At 42.0% G+C, this 23,311-nt stretch overlaps 3 protein-coding genes across 3 annotated transcripts; all 3 read left to right on the top strand.

Annotated features, from left to right (window-relative positions):
• Positions 1 to 5,403: 5,403 nt before the first annotated feature.
• BCR41DRAFT_369833 (hypothetical protein) lies at positions 5,404 to 6,853 on the top strand (the record flags this gene model as incomplete). Its single annotated transcript, XM_022026488.1, has 4 exons — positions 5,404 to 5,728; positions 5,839 to 5,859; positions 6,234 to 6,345; positions 6,430 to 6,853. 4 exons carry the CDS (start codon positions 5,404 to 5,406, stop codon positions 6,851 to 6,853), a joined length of 882 nt encoding a protein of 293 aa, XP_021882228.1.
• Positions 6,854 to 7,213: 360 nt separating this feature from the next.
• Positions 7,214 to 8,042, top strand: BCR41DRAFT_351423 (hypothetical protein). Its single transcript, XM_022023800.1, has 2 exons — positions 7,214 to 7,336; positions 7,384 to 8,042. Exons 1-2 carry the CDS (start codon positions 7,235 to 7,237, stop codon positions 7,993 to 7,995), a joined length of 714 nt encoding a protein of 237 aa, XP_021882229.1. The 5' UTR covers positions 7,214 to 7,234; the 3' UTR covers positions 7,996 to 8,042.
• A 4,775-nt stretch (positions 8,043 to 12,817) lies between these two features.
• On the top strand, positions 12,818 to 13,106 carry BCR41DRAFT_37364 (hypothetical protein). Its single transcript, XM_022026801.1, has one exon. The coding sequence runs from the start codon at positions 12,874 to 12,876 to the stop codon at positions 13,057 to 13,059; it is 186 nt and encodes a 61-aa protein (XP_021882230.1). The 5' UTR covers positions 12,818 to 12,873; the 3' UTR covers positions 13,060 to 13,106.
• The last annotated feature ends 10,205 nt before the right edge of the window (positions 13,107 to 23,311 follow it).

Consider the following 23,311-nt stretch of genomic DNA (forward strand, 5'->3'; position numbering starts at 1 on the left):
GTGTTGAGTCTAGGTTTGTTGGTGGTGAAGTGGTTCTTACTTGGGCCAAGAATGTTGTCGTTTCGGGTTCTAATGCTAATGCAGCAAAGTTTATGGCAGAAAGGCAATTTTGACGAGCGGAGGAGGAGGTATGCCCTCGACATTCCCATAGTATGTGTTTACCATCGTGTTCAAAGTGTAAATCGTTAGTGCGCCAGTTGATTTGGGGATTGACTGCGGTTAGCCAAGGTTTCCCTAGGATGAGATCATATTTTTTCGAGGGGTAGATGATACTTTGAATCTTTTCACCATAGGAACCACGTTCAAGGGTAACAGATGCGGTTCCTGGGGACATGACTGCTGTGCCATTCGGATGAATGATAGGGATAGGGTTCGCGTTGTCTATGATAATGTTATGTTTTCTGCAAAATTTTGAACTCAATACATTTCCTTCTGCTCCACCATCAATGAGGATTCGCGCAGGGTGTCCGTTGACGGCCCCAATGAAGGTTAGTAGTCGTCTCACATTGGTGTAGACAGCGGACAGGGATTGGAGGTGTGTGGCATGACGACGACGACGACGGGGTGGTTTACTAGCAAGGTGTTCGTGGGAAGTAGAGGGGGTAGGTGAATTTTCATTTGTGTCTTGGTTTGAAGATGATTTGATTTCAGTGACAGATGACGCGGGATGGGAATCGGGGGAGAGGTGATTTAGGGAATCCGGAGGAATGGAAGTGGTGTGGTGCAAGGTGCTTTTAGAGGGTAGTGATAAGAGAGAGGATAGAGAAAATATGGGAGAGGAGCGAGAAGGCATAATCATGGATTTAGGAGAACTAGAGTTTTTATTACTGTTGTTACTACTTAAATCCATATGACTACGCCCTCTAGAGCCCAGGACTCGAGGGTTGGTGGTGAGAGCGAGGCTGGCCTGGTCTACAGCTCGCTCTCCTCTTTTCCCGAGTCGTCGTAGTCGTCTTGTTGTTCCAGGTTGTTCAAGTTCCTAGTCACGCGGCAGTTCTTGGCCATGTGTCCCTTCTTTCTGCAGCGAAAGCAAGCGCCTGCGCGGCGCAGTTTTGTTCTGTCATTTTCGGTGAGCTTGGAGAGTGGTCTGTTGTTAGTCGAGGGGGGGCGATGGAAGTTCGCTAAGCCTGTGGAGTTTGTACTCTGTAGTAGGAAGTTATTGAACATCATCTGCATTGCGTCTAGGTCCATCGGGGTCGGTGTGGGTTGGCTTGTTTGGTTTGTCATGATGGGGGGTCTAGAGGAATGTAAAATGCTGTGGATCATCGTAGCCTGCTTGATGGCCTGGTTGAGAGTCTGAGGCTGGCGAAGGAGGACTTCCTTGCTTGTGTCTTCTACAAGGCCGTAGGTATAATGGAGGACAAGCCATGATTCCTCCAGTTTGGGTGTGAGGCGTTGGAGGCGGCGGAATTTGGCAGTGTATTCCGCTACTGAGGATTTACCTTGTTTTAATTGAACCAGTGCTTTCTGGGCTGAAGAAGCCGTGTCAGGGGGTGTGAAGTTTTCGATGAATTTACTTCGGAAAGTGTCCCATGGTGTATCAATTGTCATTTCCGAGTCTCGCCACCATGCCTTGGCGTCTCCTTTCAGGTTGACAACGGTATATCGGACCCAACGGGAGTGGTTAAGCTCCATGATCTCGAAGTACTCTTCTTGGTTCTCCAAGAAGTTGAGGACCGCGACAGCGTCGACATTTCCCTCGTATGGTTCTGGTTTGGTAGGTTTTATCACAGCAGCCACCGTGCGGACATGGTCATTAAAGGCGGCAGCGCTAGAAGCACTATCCTGTCGGGATTCGAGGAAGGTTTGCACAGCGTTCTGCACGGATAGGCTGGTACTGGCATCAAGGTTAAGAGCTTTCAAGGAAGTGGTGAGGTTGTCCATGGCAAAAAAAAAAAAAAAAAAAAATCAAATGCAGGGGTAAATTTTTAAATTTTATCTAGGAAAATATCAGAGGGATCTAGGGAAAATTATCAGAGGGAAATATAAGCGGTTTCTGGCGGGGTCGGTGGTTCGATGAACCTTTGCTACCATGTAAATAGTAACAATCAAAGGTGATCTTAGGTGGAATCGAAGGTCAAAGGATACTTTATTTGGCTATAACGTAGTGGACTATTTATACTGATAATTGATAGGGTTGGGGCTTGGTGTCTTGGCACTTGGGCTTGGCGTCTTGGCGCCTGGGGTGCGCGTGATAGTTGAGCCCTCCTCAAAGGTTTGAGTTCAGTATTGTATAACACGTTTGCATCATCAAAAGTCATTCAATGATTTTGAATTTTTAACATTCTCATTCCTTTTCTTCATTCTCATCTAGCATGTGGCTAGTATATTTGGGGTAGTGCATTTGTTCCCCACACCTCATGATTACTTTCATGTCTCATTCCTAATTATGACTTCATTGTGAAATAAAACCAATTTCAATTTGACCTGCCTATTGAATGACTTCTGCTGAATTTCAATGTTGATTGCAAAAAAAACTTTTTCACTTCTCTTTTTTCTACCAAGATTACCTTCAGCTATATCTTCATACACCTCTACTTACAATTAACATTCCACATCGTTTAGTATTTATTATGAGGACGCTTTCTAGGGAAAAGGTACAAAATGCTCAGGCCTTACTTCGACAAGGGAAGTCTACAAGCGAAGTGGCAAGGCAACTTGGTATCTCTATTTCATCGGCAATAAGGATCAGGAGGGACGTCAAGGACAATATTCCTAAACCCAGAATGGGCAGACCCTCATTGGTTTCCCCTGCTACCAAGAGGGTTATTGCACGCGAGTTTGATACGGGGAAACTTAGATCCATTCTGGCAGTTCAAGAATACATCAGATCGAGCCATGGAGTGCATGTCAGTGTAGAGACTGCCCGACGCTATGTAAAATCAGAGGGTTTGAAAAACTATGGCCGCCCATTCAAGCCTAGGCTGACAAAAATGCAGATTGCGAAAAGGAAGAATTTTGCCCTCAACCACCTTGACTGGACTGTTGATGACTGGAAGCGAGTGATGTTCTCGGACGAAAAGCTTTTTGGAAGGCTAGGGTCCTTAGGAGGAAGAACACAATATAGGCGACCCGGCCACAGGACTTTAGAAGATCAAGATGTTAGAGAGAGATCAAGGAGAGCACATAACAAACTTATGTGGTGGGGCTGTATCACTTATCATGGTGTAGGCGATGGTTGCAGGATCCCTGTCACAGTTGATTCCTCTTTATATGTTGATGTTCTACAAGATTATGTCCTCGGCTCATGGAAGTGGTATGGCCAGGACCCTGAAAAGTTAATTTTTCAGCAGGACAATGCAAGTGTTCATACGAGTAGGATGGTTAAAGAGTTCTTAATTAAGTCACACATTACCACTTTGGAGTGGCCTCCAGATTCTCCTGACCTCAACCCTATCGAGAATGTATGGGCCTACATGGATCATCGGCTCAAGGGATATGAGAAGGTACCAAAGGATCTGGATGAACTATGGGAAAGACTACAGGATATCTGGACATCTATTCCACCTGACTTCCTTGATGAGCTATATGAAAGTATGCCACGAAGGGTAGAGGAGCTACATCGCAAGAAAGGAGGTCGTACACATTACTGAAGAACAGAAAAAAAAAACAAATAAAGCAAAGCTCCCGATTTTCTTCAAATGGCATTCAATGAGATGCCAATAATTGGCATTCATCTAAATTTTCAATTAGCAACAGGAGCTCATTGACATTGTAGTAGGAGAGACGTTGTCGATGGCCAAACTCGCTACGTAAGTTTCATTAGCGACAAGCAAGATCAAATTGGAGAAAGGAATGAGAATGTCGAAATTCCTAATTCAGAATGACTTTTGATGACCACTGTAGTAATGAGTTATCTCTAACGCTTCTCTTAAAAAAAATAAAAATAAATAAAAATAAAAAACATTAGGCCGCTCAAGGATGGCTTATACCATGTGCCATGCCTTGGACACATCATTAATCTGGCAGTTCAGGCGATTTTGGGCCCAAGTGGTTTGAATGACTTGGCTCCTGAAAATGACAGTCTCTACGTGAACAACAATGAGTGTGAGGATGCGGTTGGGTTAACACTTGTAACGCTGAGTACATTACAGAAACTCAGAAAAGGCATTGTTAAGATCAGGTCAGTATTACTCTATAATCTTTGCACCATATAGACCCATATAGCGTATACGATGATTTAATTTACCACTCACGTGGGGCAGACGATATCTTATAGTATATAAGATGTCGTCTGTCCAGAAATAAAGACCCCTCTCTTTGTCCTATTGAACTTTGGTTCCATATACATAGTAAGCTATATCAATTAGGCTAAAACATTGCATTCTTGTAGCTGCGCAGACACATTTGTAGAAGCCAGACTGATTGCACGAGCCTCCTTATCTTGACTCAATCTCGATATATCCTCTACTTCTTCTACGTTATTTTCAGATGGCGCGAGAGCATTCCCATAGGTGCTGTCTTCACCGGATGGTTCAACTGGCCCCCACACTATTTCTGGCTCGGAATCTGACACATCCGAAGAATAGTCTCCACCATCATCACAGTCGTGCTCTTCAGGATCCGTATCAACGTCGCTAGCTTCATCATGATTGTAGAATTCGGAGCCTAGCTCAAGGTCTTCAGCTGCATCCTCACCGTTACTCGAAATTAAGGTATCAGTGGTGAGGACCTATAATTTGCATCAAGAAAAATAATTAATTATAAGCTAATCGAAATAGCTAGCATGTTCGTGATACTTATAAATACCATTGTGGACGGCTAATATTATCTATCTCAGAGAGGAGGAAGACAGAGAGTTAGAAATGAAGTAGGCTAATTTGAATTTACGCGTTTTTTTTTTTTTTTCTTTTTTTTAAAAAAAATAAAAAGGTTACCTGGGACAGGAGATGGACTACAGAAACACGAAAAGGGCCTGAATGGAGTCTGCAGGAGAGCGATCCTGACATAAATAAAATAGTAATGAGCGATGGAATAGGATTAGATGGCGATTGTGATTCGGAAGAAGCAACTGGCAGAAAAGGGTGGATTTAGCAAATAGCCTACTACGTCACCTCATTATAAATTCTAACAAAAAAATACCACTACGCAACTTGAGTATTTAAGGGAATTCGTATGATGGATGAGGAATAAAAACAAACGGAGTGGCTTAAGTTTGCCCCCATACGTGTGTACGTAATTTTATTTTTAGTGAGCACATCCTATTGCCACTCTTTTTTTTTTTTTCTCACGCATCCATCTTTTTTTTCTTTCATCCCTCTTCCTCTAAGCATTTCTCTTTCAATCTTCACATTAACGCCAACATTCTTGCTCAGTTCACTTTAATCAAACTAGCTCTCTGCTGGTTTACTGCCAATTACTTTTTTTTTTTTTTTTTTTTTTTCAGTGCGCAATTAAACCAAGATGACTCAAAAAATTATGCTCTTTTGCATTCTCGATGGCGACTCTTCCGCATTTAAAGTCCAATTGGATGCTGATGACTCAATTGCTGCTCTCAAAAAAGCAATCAAGAAGGAAAAAGAAAACGACTTCCGAGAGATTGTTGCCGACAAATTGAATCTCTGGCATGTCTCCATCGTAATCGGAGACGATGAGGACGAAAAAACCATTACACTTTCAGAACACCCAAATGCAAAAAAGCTTTGTGCAACAAGCAAGATCTCTGAGATTTTCGGCACTACACCAGAAAAGAAAACCATACACGTCGTTGTCCAGAGGCCGTCGGCAGGTAAGAAGCTGTTAAATTCTAATTGTGCCTGTTACTGCGGCATGCCATGTGGTGACGCTTGTTGTAATCATTGATTATGTCTAATGATCCTTCGCATTATTGCGGTATAGATCCGTCTACTTCCACTTCGAGTAAGACTCATTTGTTTAATTGGCTCTCTCTTTTTTTCATAAGGTTAATCATCGCACATGTGCTTGACGACTTCCTCTGATGCTTATTTTCTTTTTTTCTTGCAAATTTCTATCATTGCTTCCTTTACCAACAGACTCGGAAAAAAAGAGGAGGGCCGAAGACTTATGTAAGCTAATTCTCCCTTAAGGATTGGAACCGATTCCTTATTTTCTCTTCTGACAGGTCTTGCTGTTTTTTTTTCTAATTTTTTTCAGTACCGCGACTTTTGAAAAAAAAGAGGTGGACCGTCAATGAACCGATCAGATTCGACGAAGTTAATCAGGTCTACTATGTGGATCCTGCGGACCATGACAACAATGAGGAAATACTACAGGCGTTTTTGACCGCGAGATAGTGATGCTCATAGGCGCACGTGCCTCTGGAAAAACAACACGGTTGTATCGACTTATCACCCAATTAGCTGACTTTGGATATCGCTGCCTCCCGTAAGCCAACTTCTGTGAAAATGGATAAAGTGGATGCAATGTATGCGCTAATATACCAGTACTGACCCTCTATTTTTTATTTAGACTATCATTTGAGGGAGTTGCCGTTGGCAATAATGAGCCTGATTTCTGGAAAACTTTTGGAAATGCTCTTCGCCGCAACTATAAAGTCGATGATATTACAACCAAACGAGATTTTCTCGATGCTTTCGGTCGAACTAAATTCAAGGACGAGAAGATTGTCATCTTGGTTGACGAGTTTGATTTACTGTTTAACGCAAGCGACGAGATCCGCAACCAATGCTTACAGGCGTTTCGAGCAATCCGACAGAACAACCATTTATACGCCATTGACAGTATTGTCTTATGTGGAACCTTTAGTCTTCAGCACCTTAGCACAACAGGTCAACACATAGCCCCGTTCAATGTCAACATACTATCAGGAACCCGTATTTCACTCTTGATCAAACGCGGCAGCTCTTTAATGACTATGCGAATGATGAGATGATTAAAATAGATGATGAGATTATTCGAGACATACACTGGAAGTCAAATGGGTATGTTTTTTAAGCTTAGTTAACTCTCCACGAGATGATGTGCCATTCTAATACAATGAATTGTGCTCAATGTCAATAGTCATCCAGGAATGATTTGTCTTTGTGGACGTTCCATTCATGAGAATCTTCGCTCCAAAGTCAACGACTCGACGAATTGTCTCGATTACGATACATGGCTGGACTTCTCCACAGACAATCAGAGTGAGATGATGCTTTCACATCATACCTTCAGAAGGATGGTCGATTCACTTTTGAGTGAATCAGCTACAGATGCTGTTAATCTTCTCCGAACAGATTTTATTGGGTATCTCGGCGATATATCTATCACAGACATGGAAAAACAGAGATTGGCAGACTTCCTAACTGCAGAAGGGGTGCTGATAAGACTTGATGGCAGTAACTACCGTATGGCCTCAGCATTCATTGACTCGTTTGTGAGGAGATATATTATCCATCAAAATATCCCCACGCTCCTTCGGAGTCACCCCCAAAGGAAAGTCAAGGAGGATTATTGGATATTCTGGAGACTATGAAGATTGCTCTTCGATTTTTCGATAAAAACTTGATTATACAGTCGGAATATCGATCATACAAAAGATCGGGGAGAACAGTTAAGGTTATGGGTGGATACAATGCCAAAGTCCTCCGGGAGAGCGTCTATGACACGGAATTGATGAGGATTCTCACCAACTGGCTAAACAAAATAGAAGGATATGGGATCATTAGCCAGTGGCACCTCCATGAGCTTGAGGACCACAAATATAGTGATATTGTCATCAAGAAAGCAGGAGAGCCGACGGTTGTTATCGAGCTTTTGGCTACAGGAAGTCAATCTTCTATTAAGGACTGTATCAGCAAGACGCCAACTTATAAACGCTTACTCTCAGCAGAAGAAGCTTGGGTTGTTCATTTTACTCGGGAGGACGACTATCTTGAGCACCCATACTGGCAAACCGACGCGGAACTGGACCAAGGGGTGAATTTGGTGCATTTCTGGCACGATAGGAGTTTTGATACAGTGAAGATGAGTGCTCACTGGAAGGACAAGAGTGGCAATAGTCAAAGAATTGACAATGAGCTGTTGACTGTCTAACAGCAATTCTATTTTTTTTACCAACATTGTACGGGCGTCCCATTTTGTTGACATAGGCTTTATAATTTTGCAGATCTGTTTGAATAGCTGTTACTTTGTATATTGGGGACTTTGAGCACTTAGTACATTACATTTAAATGTAGCTTGAAATGGTCAGCTTTATTACAGCCTTTTGTGATAAATGTGTAATGAAAATAAATGCACTTTCAAAGTTAATTAGATATTTATAGTGCGTGCCAAAACTGATGCAATAAATTGCATTTTTCAACATTCATTCCTCATTCTCCTTCTTCTTCTTTATGATCCTCCCTGCCACCACCGTTTCTCATTCTCATTTGTCTCACCTCCATGGAGTCTCATCGTCATCGCCATCAGTGGCCTAATTAGCATTTAATTGCAATTTGCTTTCAGCATCTCATTGCATCTATTATGGCAATTAACAACTTCTTGTTTTTATTTATACCTGTTACTTCTCCTTTCCCCTAACGATGTTCCCTCCTTTAGCCTTATATAACTCCCTCATCCTCTTCGGCATACCGCAGTATAGTTTGTGTAAGAATTCAGGAGGGATATGTGTCCATACGTCTTGGACTCTCTCCCAGAGATCCTCCATATTCTTTGCCTTGTCTGGATAATGATCCAACTGCACCTTCATGTATGCCCATATGTTTTCTATTGGGTTGCTATCAGGAGAGTTTGCTGGCCTGTTCATGAGAGGTATCATAGACTTTTGGATATACAGTGGCCATCAAAGGTCATTCAATGAATCAGTGCTCCTAATCGGTACATTCGATTCAATACACCTTCGAACCGAAATCGAATTGACCAAGGTAAGGTTCATATCGAATCGAAACCGAATGAATATATATTGTCGAAACCGAATCGAATGTATCGAATATCCGATGCATTCGGTAAACCGAAACATTCGGTGCCTCTATTGTACCGATTCAATCCATTTGATATACCGAATCATTCGGTACATTGATAAACCGATTAAAATCTTTATAAATTTTTTCTCACGGCACTCTTAATCAAAATGTGGATTTAAATCGTGGATTAAGAAAAATATTACCATGAAGATAAGGTTAAAACACATGTTTATAGAAAATAAAGCCTAACAACGAGTGCGAGATATCTGGTGCGTTATACTTAAATACTCAACTGCGGCATCAGGACAACAAATGTGTTTGCATTCGCTTCAGTTCGCCTCATTTCCTTTCCTTTTCCTTTTTTTTTTTTTTTTTTTTCTCTCTTTTCCTTTTCATGCATTATCTCAATTAAGCCCAAAACATCTCTTAAAATGAGTAAACGAAGTCGTCGAATTATCGAGGAGGAAGAAGAAGAAGTATATATTGATTACATTTGCCATATTACTTTGTATTAATGTCAAGGGCTGACAGGACGATTGCAAGAGAAGGTAAGTGATTTAGGAACAAGAATGAACTTAGGAGATTCAAGAATAGTTTTATGGCAGACTGAGGTTTACTATGTTACAAATCTATCATATTTATACTTGTTTGACTGAAGCGGAGACGCGCTTCAAGAACTCTAAATAAAGCTTACTCAAATATTTCCTAAGGACTTTTACCATATGCGGAACTCCAAGTGTTGAGTTAACTTAATACACAGGATCCGAGGAAGATATCTGGTGCAATCTTATTTCAAGGTTCCTTGGCACTATAAGCCTTGGTTATTGGTTTATAGCTCTTCTAGAATCCTTGGAGCTATTCACGGAGCTAGAAAACTAGGAGACGCGACTTGGCTTGACAGGCAAACTATGCATGGAGGAATGAGTGAAGGAAATGAGCGGAACAAATTAATCAAGCACACGTGATCTTTTTCAGATTCGAATCAGACAAAAGTCATTCATCAATTCATGAGCTAGACATTGCTTGCTGTTCGTGACACCATCCTTTTTCTTCACAAAGAGGACTGGAGCACCGTATGGTGAGGTGCTCGGTGAGATTAATCCTTTTTGTAAAAGATCAGTTAGCTGCTTCTTCAGTTCATCAAGCTCAGCGATCGACAATCTGATGACAGGTCGGACAGGTGGGTCAGCATAAGGGTCAGTCTCTATACGCATGCTATCACCTCTGTCAGGGGGAAGGCCATCGGGAAGTGTTGTAGGAAAGACATCAGGGAATTCGACTTGAACGATTTGCTTGATAGAGTCCGGTAGTTCAGAACTACTGCTAGAGACAGGTACTGGAACTCGAACTTGGGCGAGGAATACAGAGGCATCAGGTTCCGAGGCAACGGTAAGGAAGTTAAGAGCAGATATGACGGAAGATCGCTGTCTAGGCTTCCTGTCGATGCCAGTGCCAGCCCACAAGACCGGGGTACCTTGGTATTCAAAATGCAGATCATTTGTTCGCCAATTGATGCGAGGGTTGATATCCGTCAGCCATGGTTTACCCAAAATTAGGTCGTATTTGGATAGAGGATAAACAATGGCGTTGATTTTATCCTGATACGCGTTGCGGGCGAGGGTGAACGTGGCTGTGTGCTGAGCAATTGTCTCGGTACCGTTGGGAAGAATGACAGGAATGGGTCTACCCTCAATTAGCGGAACATGTGTGTTCTCGCAGAAAGAGGAACTTATGACATTGCCTTCGGCCCCTCCATCTACAAGAATGCGCGCAGGTCGACCATTCACTGCTCCAATGAAAGTAAGGAGTCGGCGAGAGTTTATATGTTTGTCATAGGTAAGGCTGAAGGATTGAAGGCGAATTTCGTTACGACAATGGGAGTGGCGATTGGATGAACTAGGGGTAGATGAATGAGTGGAAGTGAGTGAAGTGGAAACAGTGAAAGGATCAGTGGAGCGGAAAATAGGGTCGGAGAGGGGATTGTTTTTTAGCAATGAGGAATGAGTAGGGGAATGGGGATCAGGATGAGGTGAATACTTAGAGAGTAGATGTAAGGAAGTAGATGCAGTGGGAGCAATAGAGTGATCAGAAAGGGGCATGGATGTTATATTTGTGCACAAAGGATTTTTATTTGTAGTCATCAACTGTAACTGACCATGCCCTCTATTATCCAGGGCTTGAAGGCTGGGGCTAGAGGGGGCGAGGCAGGCCTGGTTTACTGCTCGCCCTCCTCTTTTCCCGACTCAGAAAGTGTATGGTCATTGTTTTCTATATTAAAGACAGAGGTGCGTTGGCATTGTTCGGCTCTATGACCTCGGTTCCGGCATCTGAAACAACGCCCCTCACGAACGCAACGTTCTCGTTCAGCTGCTGTGAGCTTGGGTAGCGAGCTTGGCTTGGAGTGGTTTCTGTTTGGTCGTTGCTGATGGAGAGAGGTGTACAGGTTGGCAACCAACATTCTCATGTTATCGAGATCCATTGGTGTAGGGCCAGAATTATTCTCATGATGGGGTGATAAGGCGTTCGGGGTAGCGGATACAGGGGTGGCATCGATGGGATGTAGAATACTGTGGACAATGGTCGCCTGCTCAATGGCATCGTCCAACGTCTCTGGCTGTCTAAGTCTTACCTGCTTGCTTGTTTCGGGCTCAAGGCCTAGCATGTATTTTTGCAAAGCAGAGTCTTTGTCGAGATTTGTAGCCAGACGTAGGTGGCTTCTAAACTTGCTCGTATATTCTGCCACACTCATCCTTCCCTGACGAAGTTTATCCAACGCTCGGCGAGCTGCATTCGCAGAATCTGGAGGGGTGAACTGACGGAGGAATGCTTTACGGAAGTCAGCCCAAGGTGTATCGAGATTCAACCCGGAATCTCTCCACCATGCCTTGGCTTCGCCATTGAGACTGAGGACAGCGTATCGAACCCATTTGGATGGCGTGAGTGTGACAATAGTGTAATACTCCTCCAGGCTGTCGACAAAGTTTAAGGCTGCAACAGCGTTAATAGCTCCTTCGTAAGGCGTAGGCTTCTGTGGCTTTAGGACCGTGGCGAGGGTTCTGGCTAGGTCATTCTCAGCGGCTTCGTTGGCTTTGGCAGTAGAGAGGGCCTGATTAAAAGCAGTAGCTATGGCTTCGCGAATGTTCAGAGGAAGATCGATGGACGAAAGGGCGTTATTCAAGTGTTCCATGGCGAGGGGTGAAATTCAATGGTAATTGTAGTTCTCTGGGTGTGGTCGTGGTTTCCTTTGCTACCAATGCAAAAGTCAAGGTAGTGTTCTAGGGGGATCTAAGGGTGCAATAAAGGTATCTTTATTCAGGGGGAAATATGCTACAGAACTAGATAGAAAAGTAGACCTATTTATACTAATATCCTGTTGCAAGGAATGCTCTAGAAATATGGGCGAAATACTATGTTGCACAAAATTATTATAGTGATTTCGCTTGCATTGTGGACTAGAAGCTTTGCTCTACATCCAACTTTTTGGCTCTTCTTAAAGACGCGCCTCCTTGTTCCTGCCCAGGGTCTTGAGGGGAATCTTGAGAGGAGTCTTGAGGGGAGTCTTGTTGAGCGGTTTGAACGCGATTTTGGCCTCGCGAGTCATGGTTACGGTGGCATTCGTGGGTTTGAAAATAAAAGTATTTGCTTCTGCCATCTGCCTTATTATCTCGATGTACACGGCGCATCCAAACAAAATAATGATCGAGACTATCCTGTTCAAGCCAAGCGCTGAAGTCCTCCTCGTTCACGTAAAAAATACGGGGCAGGTAGTCATACGGTTCTGTACGGGAGTCGTTTACAATGTCTTTGATCGTTTCATCATCGAGAGTCGACTTAATCCATTGGTAATCATGCACCTCCGAGCACAAAATCTCAGTTGCTATTTCATTGGCGTTCGCAATGACACTCTCGTCTAGTTCTGGACTCTCTGAGCCACCCGGCATGAGTGAGCTTTCCCCGGTACCAAAATCCGCAGAAGGATGGATGCTAATGGCTTCAACAGGAGCTGCAGATGATTCAGGCTCTATTTCTGGGTCGGAATCCGAAGCCCCACTCGAATAGTCATTGTAGTCAACGTTCCACGAGTCCCGGTCAGAGTCTGATTCCTCGCTCCCATGCTCACAGTCAGAATCGAATTCTTCTAGATCATCAGCGCGATCTATTTCATCTACATCATCCAACAGACTATCCTCAATAACTTCTGAACTCTACACAGAAAGCAAGGTCAAGGAGAACCGAGAGGTGATTAATATATGTGCAAATATTTATTATTGATAAGGTAACATAGCCTCCGCACCATAATGCTTGTTCGATGAAATGATCTAAAATAATACACATGTTGATTTACATTCAGAGTTCATTCAACATTCGACGCGTAATGGCAACAGTTTGCGAGCTGAATATTATCAACGATTTTTACCTGGAGAGACAGAGGTGTATAAGAAGAATTGATATCAAGATCGCATTTCTGCAAACGCGTGAAAAAAAAAAAAAAAAAAAAAAAAAAAAAAATATGACGTATTAGAATCGCCTTTATTATCACCCTTAATGGTACCACATCTAAGGGAATTCGAGTTTTCGCAACCCCGCTTTTACATCAAAATTCACATCGGGGAGTGAAAAAAAACCTTAAAAAGCATCTCTATTTTTGAAATCCAGCCTTGTCATAAATTTGCTTTGTAAAATACAACAAGATTCGCTTTTCTCGTAGAGTCCTCGCCAATAAGTCATAAACTGGATATATTTTTCAGGCTTTTAAATTGAATAGAATACTTCCACTTTTAGACGCGGGAAAAATACGTACAAACTCAAAATTCGAGAGCGTTTTCGATTGATAAGAGGCTCGTCCTCAGACTCGCTATCCTCTATCACATTAAACATGCTTCCAGCATCTAGCGTAAGATCCACTATCTCAGGGCCTAGGGTAACAGCTTCAGCTCGCTCTTGATTTAGTACTCTAATGAGTTCTGCATCCCACTCACTATTGTCGACTTTGAAAGTGTCACTAAGGTCCACAATAGGCTCGTTTTCATCAAAAACCTCTTGATAAACCTCTTCGACTATTTCTTCCTGTGCATGACTCCTCTCGTTATAGTATCTCATGCCAATTTTCACAGACTTCTTCCATACAGAGTAAAAGACTTTACACGGAATCTGGGAAAACAAGCTTAGTAGCCTTTTTTTCAGCAAGATGGATGTCATTTTCACCATTGCTCTCGAGGCAATTATGTTTTTCACAACTGCCCAGATCTTCTCAATAGGTTGTAGCTCGCAATGGTAGGGTGGAGTCTTGAGGATTTCATGTCCACCATTCTCCTGGGCTATTTTACTGATAGAGAAATACGACTCATCAGGAAGAGCGTTAACCAATTCCATAAGCTCGTTTTTGTTCAGTGCTTTTCCATTTTCCCTTGTTGGAATAACAATCTCCTTGCCCGTGAGCCACTCTTTGATAGTTTTCACAGTGTCGCTCTTGGTTGGTTTCCTGTTTTTCTTGTGAAAGTGATATGAAGCGCCATCAAGATGGATTTTACAAGGGCCAAGTCCCATCTTATTGAGATTCTCACAAAGTCGCTTAAAGATACTATCGAACAAACTAGCGTTGAAGTTTCCATGATAATCGTGATCTGTTGCCACGACCCCTGCATTCCTGATCTCCTCAGGTACGTCATCCCACAGTTCAGCCTCCTGCTCTTGGCCTTTTTTTGATTGAGGCTTTGGTCCCTTTGATGGCCAAACATACACGCTATCATTAACGAATTTGCCTTCAACCTTTTTAGCAGCTTCATCATAATATACAATGAAGGCTGCAAATATAACCATGATTGGTTTCCTTCCTGCATCGTTAATGACACCACCGCCACTTTGCACCCAACGTCTTGCTGCAGCATGGTCAATGTGGCAGTAAGACTCGTCCAAGAAGACCTCTGGAGTCCTAGGCACCCAACTGCCGTCTACTAGTTTTAAATTCTTAAGACGGCGCTTCAGGTAAGTAGCTCGGAAGGCAATATTCTCCTTGGAGTCGTGCAAAAAGTTCTGTCGGATCCCTTTGCCCCAATACAGTCCCATTTTACGGAGGTCGCGAGTGATTGATCTTGCTGATCTGTCGATTTCAAAGTCTTCTTTCAGTTGGTTTGCAATTAAACCCGCAGAATTAGGAGTCCCGCTCTTGTTTGAGTCAACTATGATATTCAGCACCTTCGAGTTTAAATCCTTGTCCGCTTCTTTTTTAGGGCGTCCAGTTCTTCCTCGCCCTGTCATTTCGACGATGCCTGTTTGTGCATATTTAATTGCTGCCACACAGGTGTTTCTCCCTACACCCATCAGAATCGAAAGGTCCATTGCTCTGTTGTCTGTCTTCTTAAACCAGTCTTGGACTGCTGGTGGCGCATTCATTATAGCATTATATGTATGAGCTATTATCGCGTATTCGTCTTTAGTAACGGACGCTTTACTGCGTGTAAATGCCTTTTTTCTCTCTCCAGTTTGTTTGTCTGACAAGAATGGATTTAAATCGAGGGTATTGGGACGCTCACCGAATTGCTCTAATGAGGTAGAACTCCTTGGCTCGTTTCTGGGAGGAGTAATCCATTGATATTCGGTAGGAGACCTAATAGGGGAGAGATCGGCTTCAGTGGGCAGTTGTGGCGATCTTCGAGGCGGAGTGAAGGGTGTGCCTGAAATCATTTGGTCGATATTTCCTTCGCTATACCAACCACCAAGATCGTTGTATGAGAGTAGGTTATTGATATCAAAAGGGAAAGACATTTTACTATCTGAAGATTGCGAATAAAGTAGGTTGACAATGAGGATGAGATCGAGAATGAGATTGAGAATGATGTTGCCCATTTCTCGCAAATTCTAATATTTCTAATTAAAAACGAAGATTGAATTGGTTTGGTGGCCATGCATCTAATTCATTCCTTCTATTCAAAAAATATATGCATTTTTGTCTTCGTACGTAAATTTTTATTTTTCAAATTTTTAATTCAAATTGAGTATTGTAAAATATATCCAGTTTATGACTTTTTGGCGAGGACTCTATTTCTACGTCTAGCCAGAATTGCTTAAATTTAGCCAAAAAAAATATAAAAAATTGCCAATTTTATATTTTTATCATTTTTTACCATAAAAGACCCGACTTTTTAGACTATAGAGGTTATCAACATTAGAAATCTCTATTCTATTAGTCATCTATGCTCTAGCCTAGAGTCCTTTAAAACCGTAGTGACTACAGTGGCTTCCAAAATTGTCCACATGTTCCACGCCCATGTTTTCCATCTTGATTAGAATAATAGCGATGTTTGCTTGCACTTTTATCTTTATCAGAATAAACAAGTATGCCAATGATAAGTGTACTGGTCCAGTTTAAAATATCTCTAGTCTCATTCATCATGGTTTTTCATTGACAACAGTATTTAATGTCATTTGGACAATTATACACTATCATGCAAAACTGAAAGTATAATTCATTCCCATGTCCATTTCTTTTTCTCATTCCTAGAAACCGTATATGCATACACCACTCACACTTTGGTTTAATAAAGCTCCCGTCTTCTTCTACGTCATAGTTATGCGCTGTGGCATTAGCTTGTCTCATTTAGAAAGTTAATGACTTTTTCGTTCATGCACGTCTCTCTTTCAGTTTTGCATGTGCTCTCAAATGTTGCCCATGACAACATCTGGTCGTCATTAAATGCGAATAAAAGAAGGACTTTCTCTCTTTCCTTTATGAACACTTGCTTAACTCTCTCTTAACTACACCTTCACAGAATATGAGACCCACTCCACAAAGGAAAGTCAACGAAGCCAGGAGGTGAATGATGGCAGGCATGTCTACTAGAGAAGCTGCTGCTAGTGTCGGTATATCACAATGGACGGCCAACAAGATCTATGCAAAGAATAAAGAGTACATGCCAGTTAATAAAGGTGGTCGACCAAGGAAATAACCTATAGATATCACGCAGTATCTTAAGGTGAACATGAAACGAGGTACACTCAAGTCTGCAGTTGAGGCCACCGTCAGGGCCAACCAGCTCATACCAGCGGCTGTTTCTGAGACCACCGTTAGACGACGGCTCAGGAGTCGGGATTAACAGCAAAGAGGCGTGTACGTAGGCCAGCTCTGCGGCGAAGACATATTAAAGCCCGTTTGCATTTTCTCAACAAGTATAAGGAATGGACTCTGGAAGATTGGAAAAAGGTTATTTGGTCAGATGAATCGAAAACAAGCGGAATCTGCTCTGATGGCGTGCAGTGGATCTGGGACGCACTCCGAGACGCCTCACTCGCAGGTCGGTGTAAGGCACTGTCAAGTTTGGAGGTGGTAACGTTAAAGTGTGGTCATGCTTCTCATGGTACGGACCTGGATACATTGCAAAGATTGACAATAATATGGACGCACAACTTTACATCAAACTACGGCAGGAGGATCTACAGATGTCCCTTAATGACTGGGGGCTAAGTAAAAGTGATATCGTCTTTCAGCACGACAATGACTCGAAGCACACGGCGAGGATTGTTAGGAAGTATTTAGAGTCAGTACATCTGACAGAAGAGGAAGGTACACTTCTAGAGTGGCCAGCACAATCCCCTGACCTCAACCCTATTGAACACATGTGGGCAGAATTGGATAGGCGGCTCTCTAGATATCCGGAGCGAGCTAAGAGTTATGATGAACTATGGGAGCGAATATCGGTTGAATGGTACAGGATCCCAGTGGACTTCTGCCGCAAACTCATCATAGGTATTCATAAGAGACTCCAAGTTGTTAGTGACGCCCATGGTTGGAATACTATCTATTGATGTAAGGATATGGCTTACAAAAGAATAAAGATCTTCGGCCATCGAATGAGCACATGCAAAACTGAAAGAGAGACGTGCATGAACAAAAAAGTCATTAACTTTCTAAATGAGACAAGCTAATGCCACAGCGCATAACTATGACGTAGAAGAAGACGGGAGCTTTATTAAACCAAAGTGTGAGTGGTGTATGCATATACGGTTTCTAGGAATGAGAAAAAGAAATGGACATGGGAATGAATTATACTTTCAGTTTTGCATGATAGTGTATAATTGTCCAAATGACATTAAATACTGTTGTCAATGAAAAACCATGATGAATGAGACTAGAGATATTTTAAACTGGACCAGTACACTTATCATTGGCATACTTGTTTATTCTGATAAAGATAAAAGTGCAAGCAAACATCGCTATTATTCTAATCAAGATGGAAAACATGGGCGTGGAACATGTGGACAATTTTGGAAGCCACTGTAGTCACTACGGTTTTAAAGGACTCTAGGCTAGAGCATAGATGACTAATAGAATAGAGATTTCTAATGTTGATAACCTCTATAGTCTAAAAAGTCGGGTCTTTTATGGTAAAAAATGATAAAAATATAAAATTGGCAATTTTTTATATTTTTTTTGGCTAAATTTAAGCAATTCTGGCTAGACGTAGAAATAGAGTCCTCGCCAAAAAGTCATAAACTGGGTATATTTTACAATACTCAATTTGAATTAAAAATTTGAAAAATAAAAATTTACGTACGAAGACAAAAATGCATATATTTTTTGAATAGAAGGAATGAATTAGATGCATGGCCACCAAACCAATTCAATCTTCGTTTTTAATTAGAAATATTAGAATTTGCGAGAAATGGGCAACATCATTCTCAATCTCATTCTCGATCTCATCCTCATTGTCAACCTACTTTATTCGCAATCTTCAGATAGTAAAATGTCTTTCCCTTTTGATATCAATAACCTACTCTCATACAACGATCTTGGTGGTTGGTATAGCGAAGGAAATATCGACCAAATGATTTCAGGCACACCCTTCACTCCGCCTCGAAGATCGCCACAACTGCCCACTGAAGCCGATCTCTCCCCTATTAGGTCTCCTACCGAATATCAATGGATTACTCCTCCCAGAAACGAGCCAAGGAGTTCTACCTCATTAGAGCAATTCGGTGAGCGTCCCAATACCCTCGATTTAAATCCATTCTTGTCAGACAAACAAACTGGAGAGAGAAAAAAGGCATTTACACGCAGTAAAGCGTCCGTTACTAAAGACGAATACGCGATAATAGCTCATACATATAATGCTATAATGAATGCGCCACCAGCAGTCCAAGACTGGTTTAAGAAGACAGACAACAGAGCAATGGACCTTTCGATTCTGATGGGTGTAGGGAGAAACACCTGTGTGGCAGCAATTAAATATGCACAAACAGGCATCGTCGAAATGACAGGGCGAGGAAGAACTGGACGCCCTAAAAAAGAAGCGGACAAGGATTTAAACTCGAAGGTGCTGAATATCATAGTTGACTCAAACAAGAGCGGGACTCCTAATTCTGCGGGTTTAATTGCAAACCAACTGAAAGAAGACTTTGAAATCGACAGATCAGCAAGATCAATCACTCGCGACCTCCGTAAAATGGGACTGTATTGGGGCAAAGGGATCCGACAGAACTTTTTGCACGACTCCAAGGAGAATATTGCCTTCCGAGCTACTTACCTGAAGCGCCGTCTTAAGAATTTAAAACTAGTAGACGGCAGTTGGGTGCCTAGGACTCCAGAGGTCTTCTTGGACGAGTCTTACTGCCACATTGACCATGCTGCAGCAAGACGTTGGGTGCAAAGTGGCGGTGGTGTCATTAACGATGCAGGAAGGAAACCAATCATGGTTATATTTGCAGCCTTCATTGTATATTATGATGAAGCTGCTAAAAAGGTTGAAGGCAAATTCGTTAATGATAGCGTGTATGTTTGGCCATCAAAGGGACCAAAGCCTCAATCAAAAAAAGGCCAAGAGCAGGAGGCTGAACTGTGGGATGACGTACCTGAGGAGATCAGGAATGCAGGGGTCGTGGCAACAGATCACGATTATCATGGAAACTTCAACGCTAGTTTGTTCGATAGTATCTTTAAGCGACTTTGTGAGAATCTCAATAAGATGGGACTTGGCCCTTGTAAAATCCATCTTGATGGCGCTTCATATCACTTTCACAAGAAAAACAGGAAACCAACCAAGAGCGACACTGTGAAAACTATCAAAGAGTGGCTCACGGGCAAGGAGATTGTTATTCCAACAAGGGAAAATGGAAAAGCACTGAACAAAAACGAGCTTATGGAATTGGTTAACGCTCTTCCTGATGAGTCGTATTTCTCTATCAGTAAAATAGCCCAGGAGAATGGTGGACATGAAATCCTCAAGACTCCACCCTACCATTGCGAGCTACAACCTATTGAGAAGATCTGGGCAGTTGTGAAAAACATAATTGCCTCGAGAGCAATGGTGAAAATGACATCCATCTTGCTGAAAAAAAGGCTACTAAGCTTGTTTTCCCAGATTCCGTGTAAAGTCTTTTACTCTGTATGGAAGAAGTCTGTGAAAATTGGCATGAGATACTATAACGAGAGGAGTCATGCACAGGAAGAAATAGTCGAAGAGGTTTATCAAGAGGTTTTTGATGAAAACGAGCCTATTGTGGACCTTAGTGACACTTTCAAAGTCGACAATAGTGAGTGGGATGCAGAACTCATTAGAGTACTAAATCAAGAGCGAGCTGAAGCTGTTACCCTAGGCCCTGAGATAGTGGATCTTACGCTAGATGCTGGAAGCATGTTTAATGTGATAGAGGATAGCGAGTCTGAGGACGAGCCTCTTATCAATCGAAAACGCTCTCGAATTTTGAGTTTGTACGTATTTTTCCCGCGTCTAAAAGTGGAAGTATTCTATTCAATTTAAAAGCCTGAAAAATATATCCAGTTTATGACTTATTGGCGAGGACTCTAAAAGCGGGGTTGCGAAAACTCTCTATTAGCGAGTTTTCGCAACTGCGTTTTTACATCAAAATTTACATCGGGAAGTGAAAAAAAAACCTTAAAACACAACTCTATTTTTTAAAAATTAGCTTGTCGTAAATTTGTAATGTAAACCACATCAAGATCCGTATTTCCTGTACTTTTACATCAAGCCCATAATTGCTTAATTTATATAGAAGCGCATGGGAAGCGATGGCACAGGATCATAAAAAATATTTAAGAGAAAAAGCTGCGGCGACTGGTATTATTGGAGAAGAGGACGAGCGCCGTCATTTAATCAACCTGGCATATGAGCTGGAGCAGGAAGCTCACCAACAAAGAACAAACAATCTAGAGAATCGTAAGCGTGTTCATGAAGCATATCTGCAGAACAACAGAGATGGTGAGGCTTTGCGAGAAGCTGCTATGTCGCGAGCCGTACGAAAACGTTCTTCAGATTCTTCCGAAACCTCATCTTCGACGGACATAAGTCGACACCGGAAAATGAGACGCACAAGGGATAATAGTGAGCTGAGCAAGCTATGGTGCGTGCCAAAACTGATGCAATAATTTGCATTTTTTAACATTCATTCCTCATTCTCCTTTTCCTTTCTAATGATCTTCCCTACCATCACCGCTTCTCATTCTCATTTGTCTCACCTTCGTAGACTGTCATCGCTGTTCTCATCAATGACGCAATTAGCGAATAATCGCCATTTGTATAGTCATGTCTCATTGCATCAGTTTTGGTAAAAAGTACATGTCAGGTTTGTCCATCCCTTACTTCTTTCTTATTCTTTATTCTTTCTTTATAGCACCATCACCACTGATACACCAAGCGACACTCTACATATCTGCCATATCTTTATCATAACATGAAATCATTATCCAAATCAACTATCCAAAATGCAACTGCTCTACTTCATCAGGGAAAGTCTTCCAGAGAAGTGTCAAAGAGTTTAGGGATATCTGTTACCTCAGCTCAAAGGATTAGGAAAAGAGGCAAAGAAAGTATTCCAGTGCTGAGAGGGGGCCGACCCTGCAAAGTTACTAAGAAAACGAAACAGCTTTTATCAAGATTTTTTGACATGGGTGTATTGGAGACCCTAAAAGATGGCCAACAACTTGTTCAATTGAGGGAAGGAGTGCAGGTTAGTAAATCGAGCATCAGGAGGTTCCTTATGCAGGATGATATGGGGGCATATGTAAAACAGAAGCAGCCTGATCTGACGAAGAAGCAAATCTATGCTCGATATAATTTTGCAAAGGATCACTTGGACTGGACTCTAGAAGACTGGAAGAACGTCATGTTCTCAGATGAGACCATCTTTAGCAGAGTTGGGTCCTGCGGAAGAAAGTACTACTACAAGCATCGATGGGATAAAACTCTACGAGCACATCATATCAAAAAGACAAGGCAAGGCGGTGGAGGCAAAATGATGTTCTGGGGTTGTATAACTTACTACGGACCAGGCGATGGCTGCTGGCTCCAAGAGAAGGTGGATTCGGTAACATACGTCGACGTTCTCAAGGATTATGTCTTTAAGTCCAGGGATTACTACTTGATGGATAAGGACAAATTTATATTTCAGCAGGACAATGCTAGGATTCATACCGGAAGAATAGCAATGACCTATATCCAAAAGTCTAAGATACCTCTCATGGAATGGCCAGCAAACTCTCCTGACATCAACCCAATAGAAAACATACATGAAGGTGCAGTTGGATCATTATCCAGACAAGGCAAAGAATATGGAGGATCTCTGGGAGAGAGTCCAAGACGTATGGACACATATCCCTCCTGAATTCTTACACAAACTATACTGCGGTATGCCGAAGAGGATGAGGGAGTTATATAAGGCTAAAGGAGGGAACATCGTTAGGGGAAAGGAGAAGTAACAGGTATAAATAAAAACAAGAAGTTGTTAATTGCCATAATAGATGCAATGAGATGCTGAAAGCAAATTGCAATTAAATGCTAATTAGGCCACTGATGGCGATGACGATGAGACTCCATGGAGGTGAGACAAATGAGAATGAGAAACGGTGGTGGCAGGGAAGATCATAAAGTGGAAGAAGGAGAATGAGGAATGAATGTTGAAAAATGCAATTTATTGCATCAGTTTTGGCACGCACTATAGTTATTGAAACAAAAGAATATTTGGAGTATTCAAAAGCCGCTGAAGCAGAACATCGTGCCGACATCAAAGAGATATTGAGGGCTGTGCAGAGTAGTTGTGCAGCACTCCATGAACTATTAGCAAAGAAATAAAAAAAAAATTTATTCGTGATAAGGAACCTCATCGTATAGATCAGGCCGAATATATTCATCAATTGCAGGGGGATCTACTTCAAAATGGGATGATGTGTTTGATCCATAGTAGCATGTATGGATATTTGTGAAGATCACTGCACATTGATAGTATCGGGCAACAGGGGAAAGCAACACTTTGAGGTTTTTTTTGAAATCAATAAAGGCGAATAATCCCGCAACTTTACCAAATCCCCATTCGACAGCTATTCGATGTTTGGACATGGAGCTATTGAAAGCCTGTTGCAGTGGAGTTAATGGAACAGGAGCTGTTCTATATGGTATCAGTACGTGTTGTGTAAGCATATAAGCTGGGTCTCCATAAAT

The sequence above is a fragment of the Lobosporangium transversale genome (assembly GCF_002105155.1).
Source record: "Lobosporangium transversale strain NRRL 3116 chromosome Unknown BCR41scaffold_14, whole genome shotgun sequence".
Taxonomy (NCBI): domain Eukaryota; kingdom Fungi; phylum Mortierellomycota; class Mortierellomycetes; order Mortierellales; family Mortierellaceae; genus Lobosporangium; species Lobosporangium transversale.

Coding starts and splice junctions, on each gene's coding strand:
- BCR41DRAFT_351423 (XM_022023800.1), top strand. CDS start 7,235: ATGGAAAAACAGAGATTGGCAGACTTCCTAACTGCAGAAGGGGTGCTG. Junction 7,337..7,383: donor CAGCATTCATTGACTCGTTT/GTGAGGAGATAT, acceptor GCTCCTTCGGAG/TCACCCCCAAAGGAAAGTCA.
- BCR41DRAFT_37364 (XM_022026801.1), top strand. CDS start 12,874: ATGATTCAGGCTCTATTTCTGGGTCGGAATCCGAAGCCCCACTCGAAT.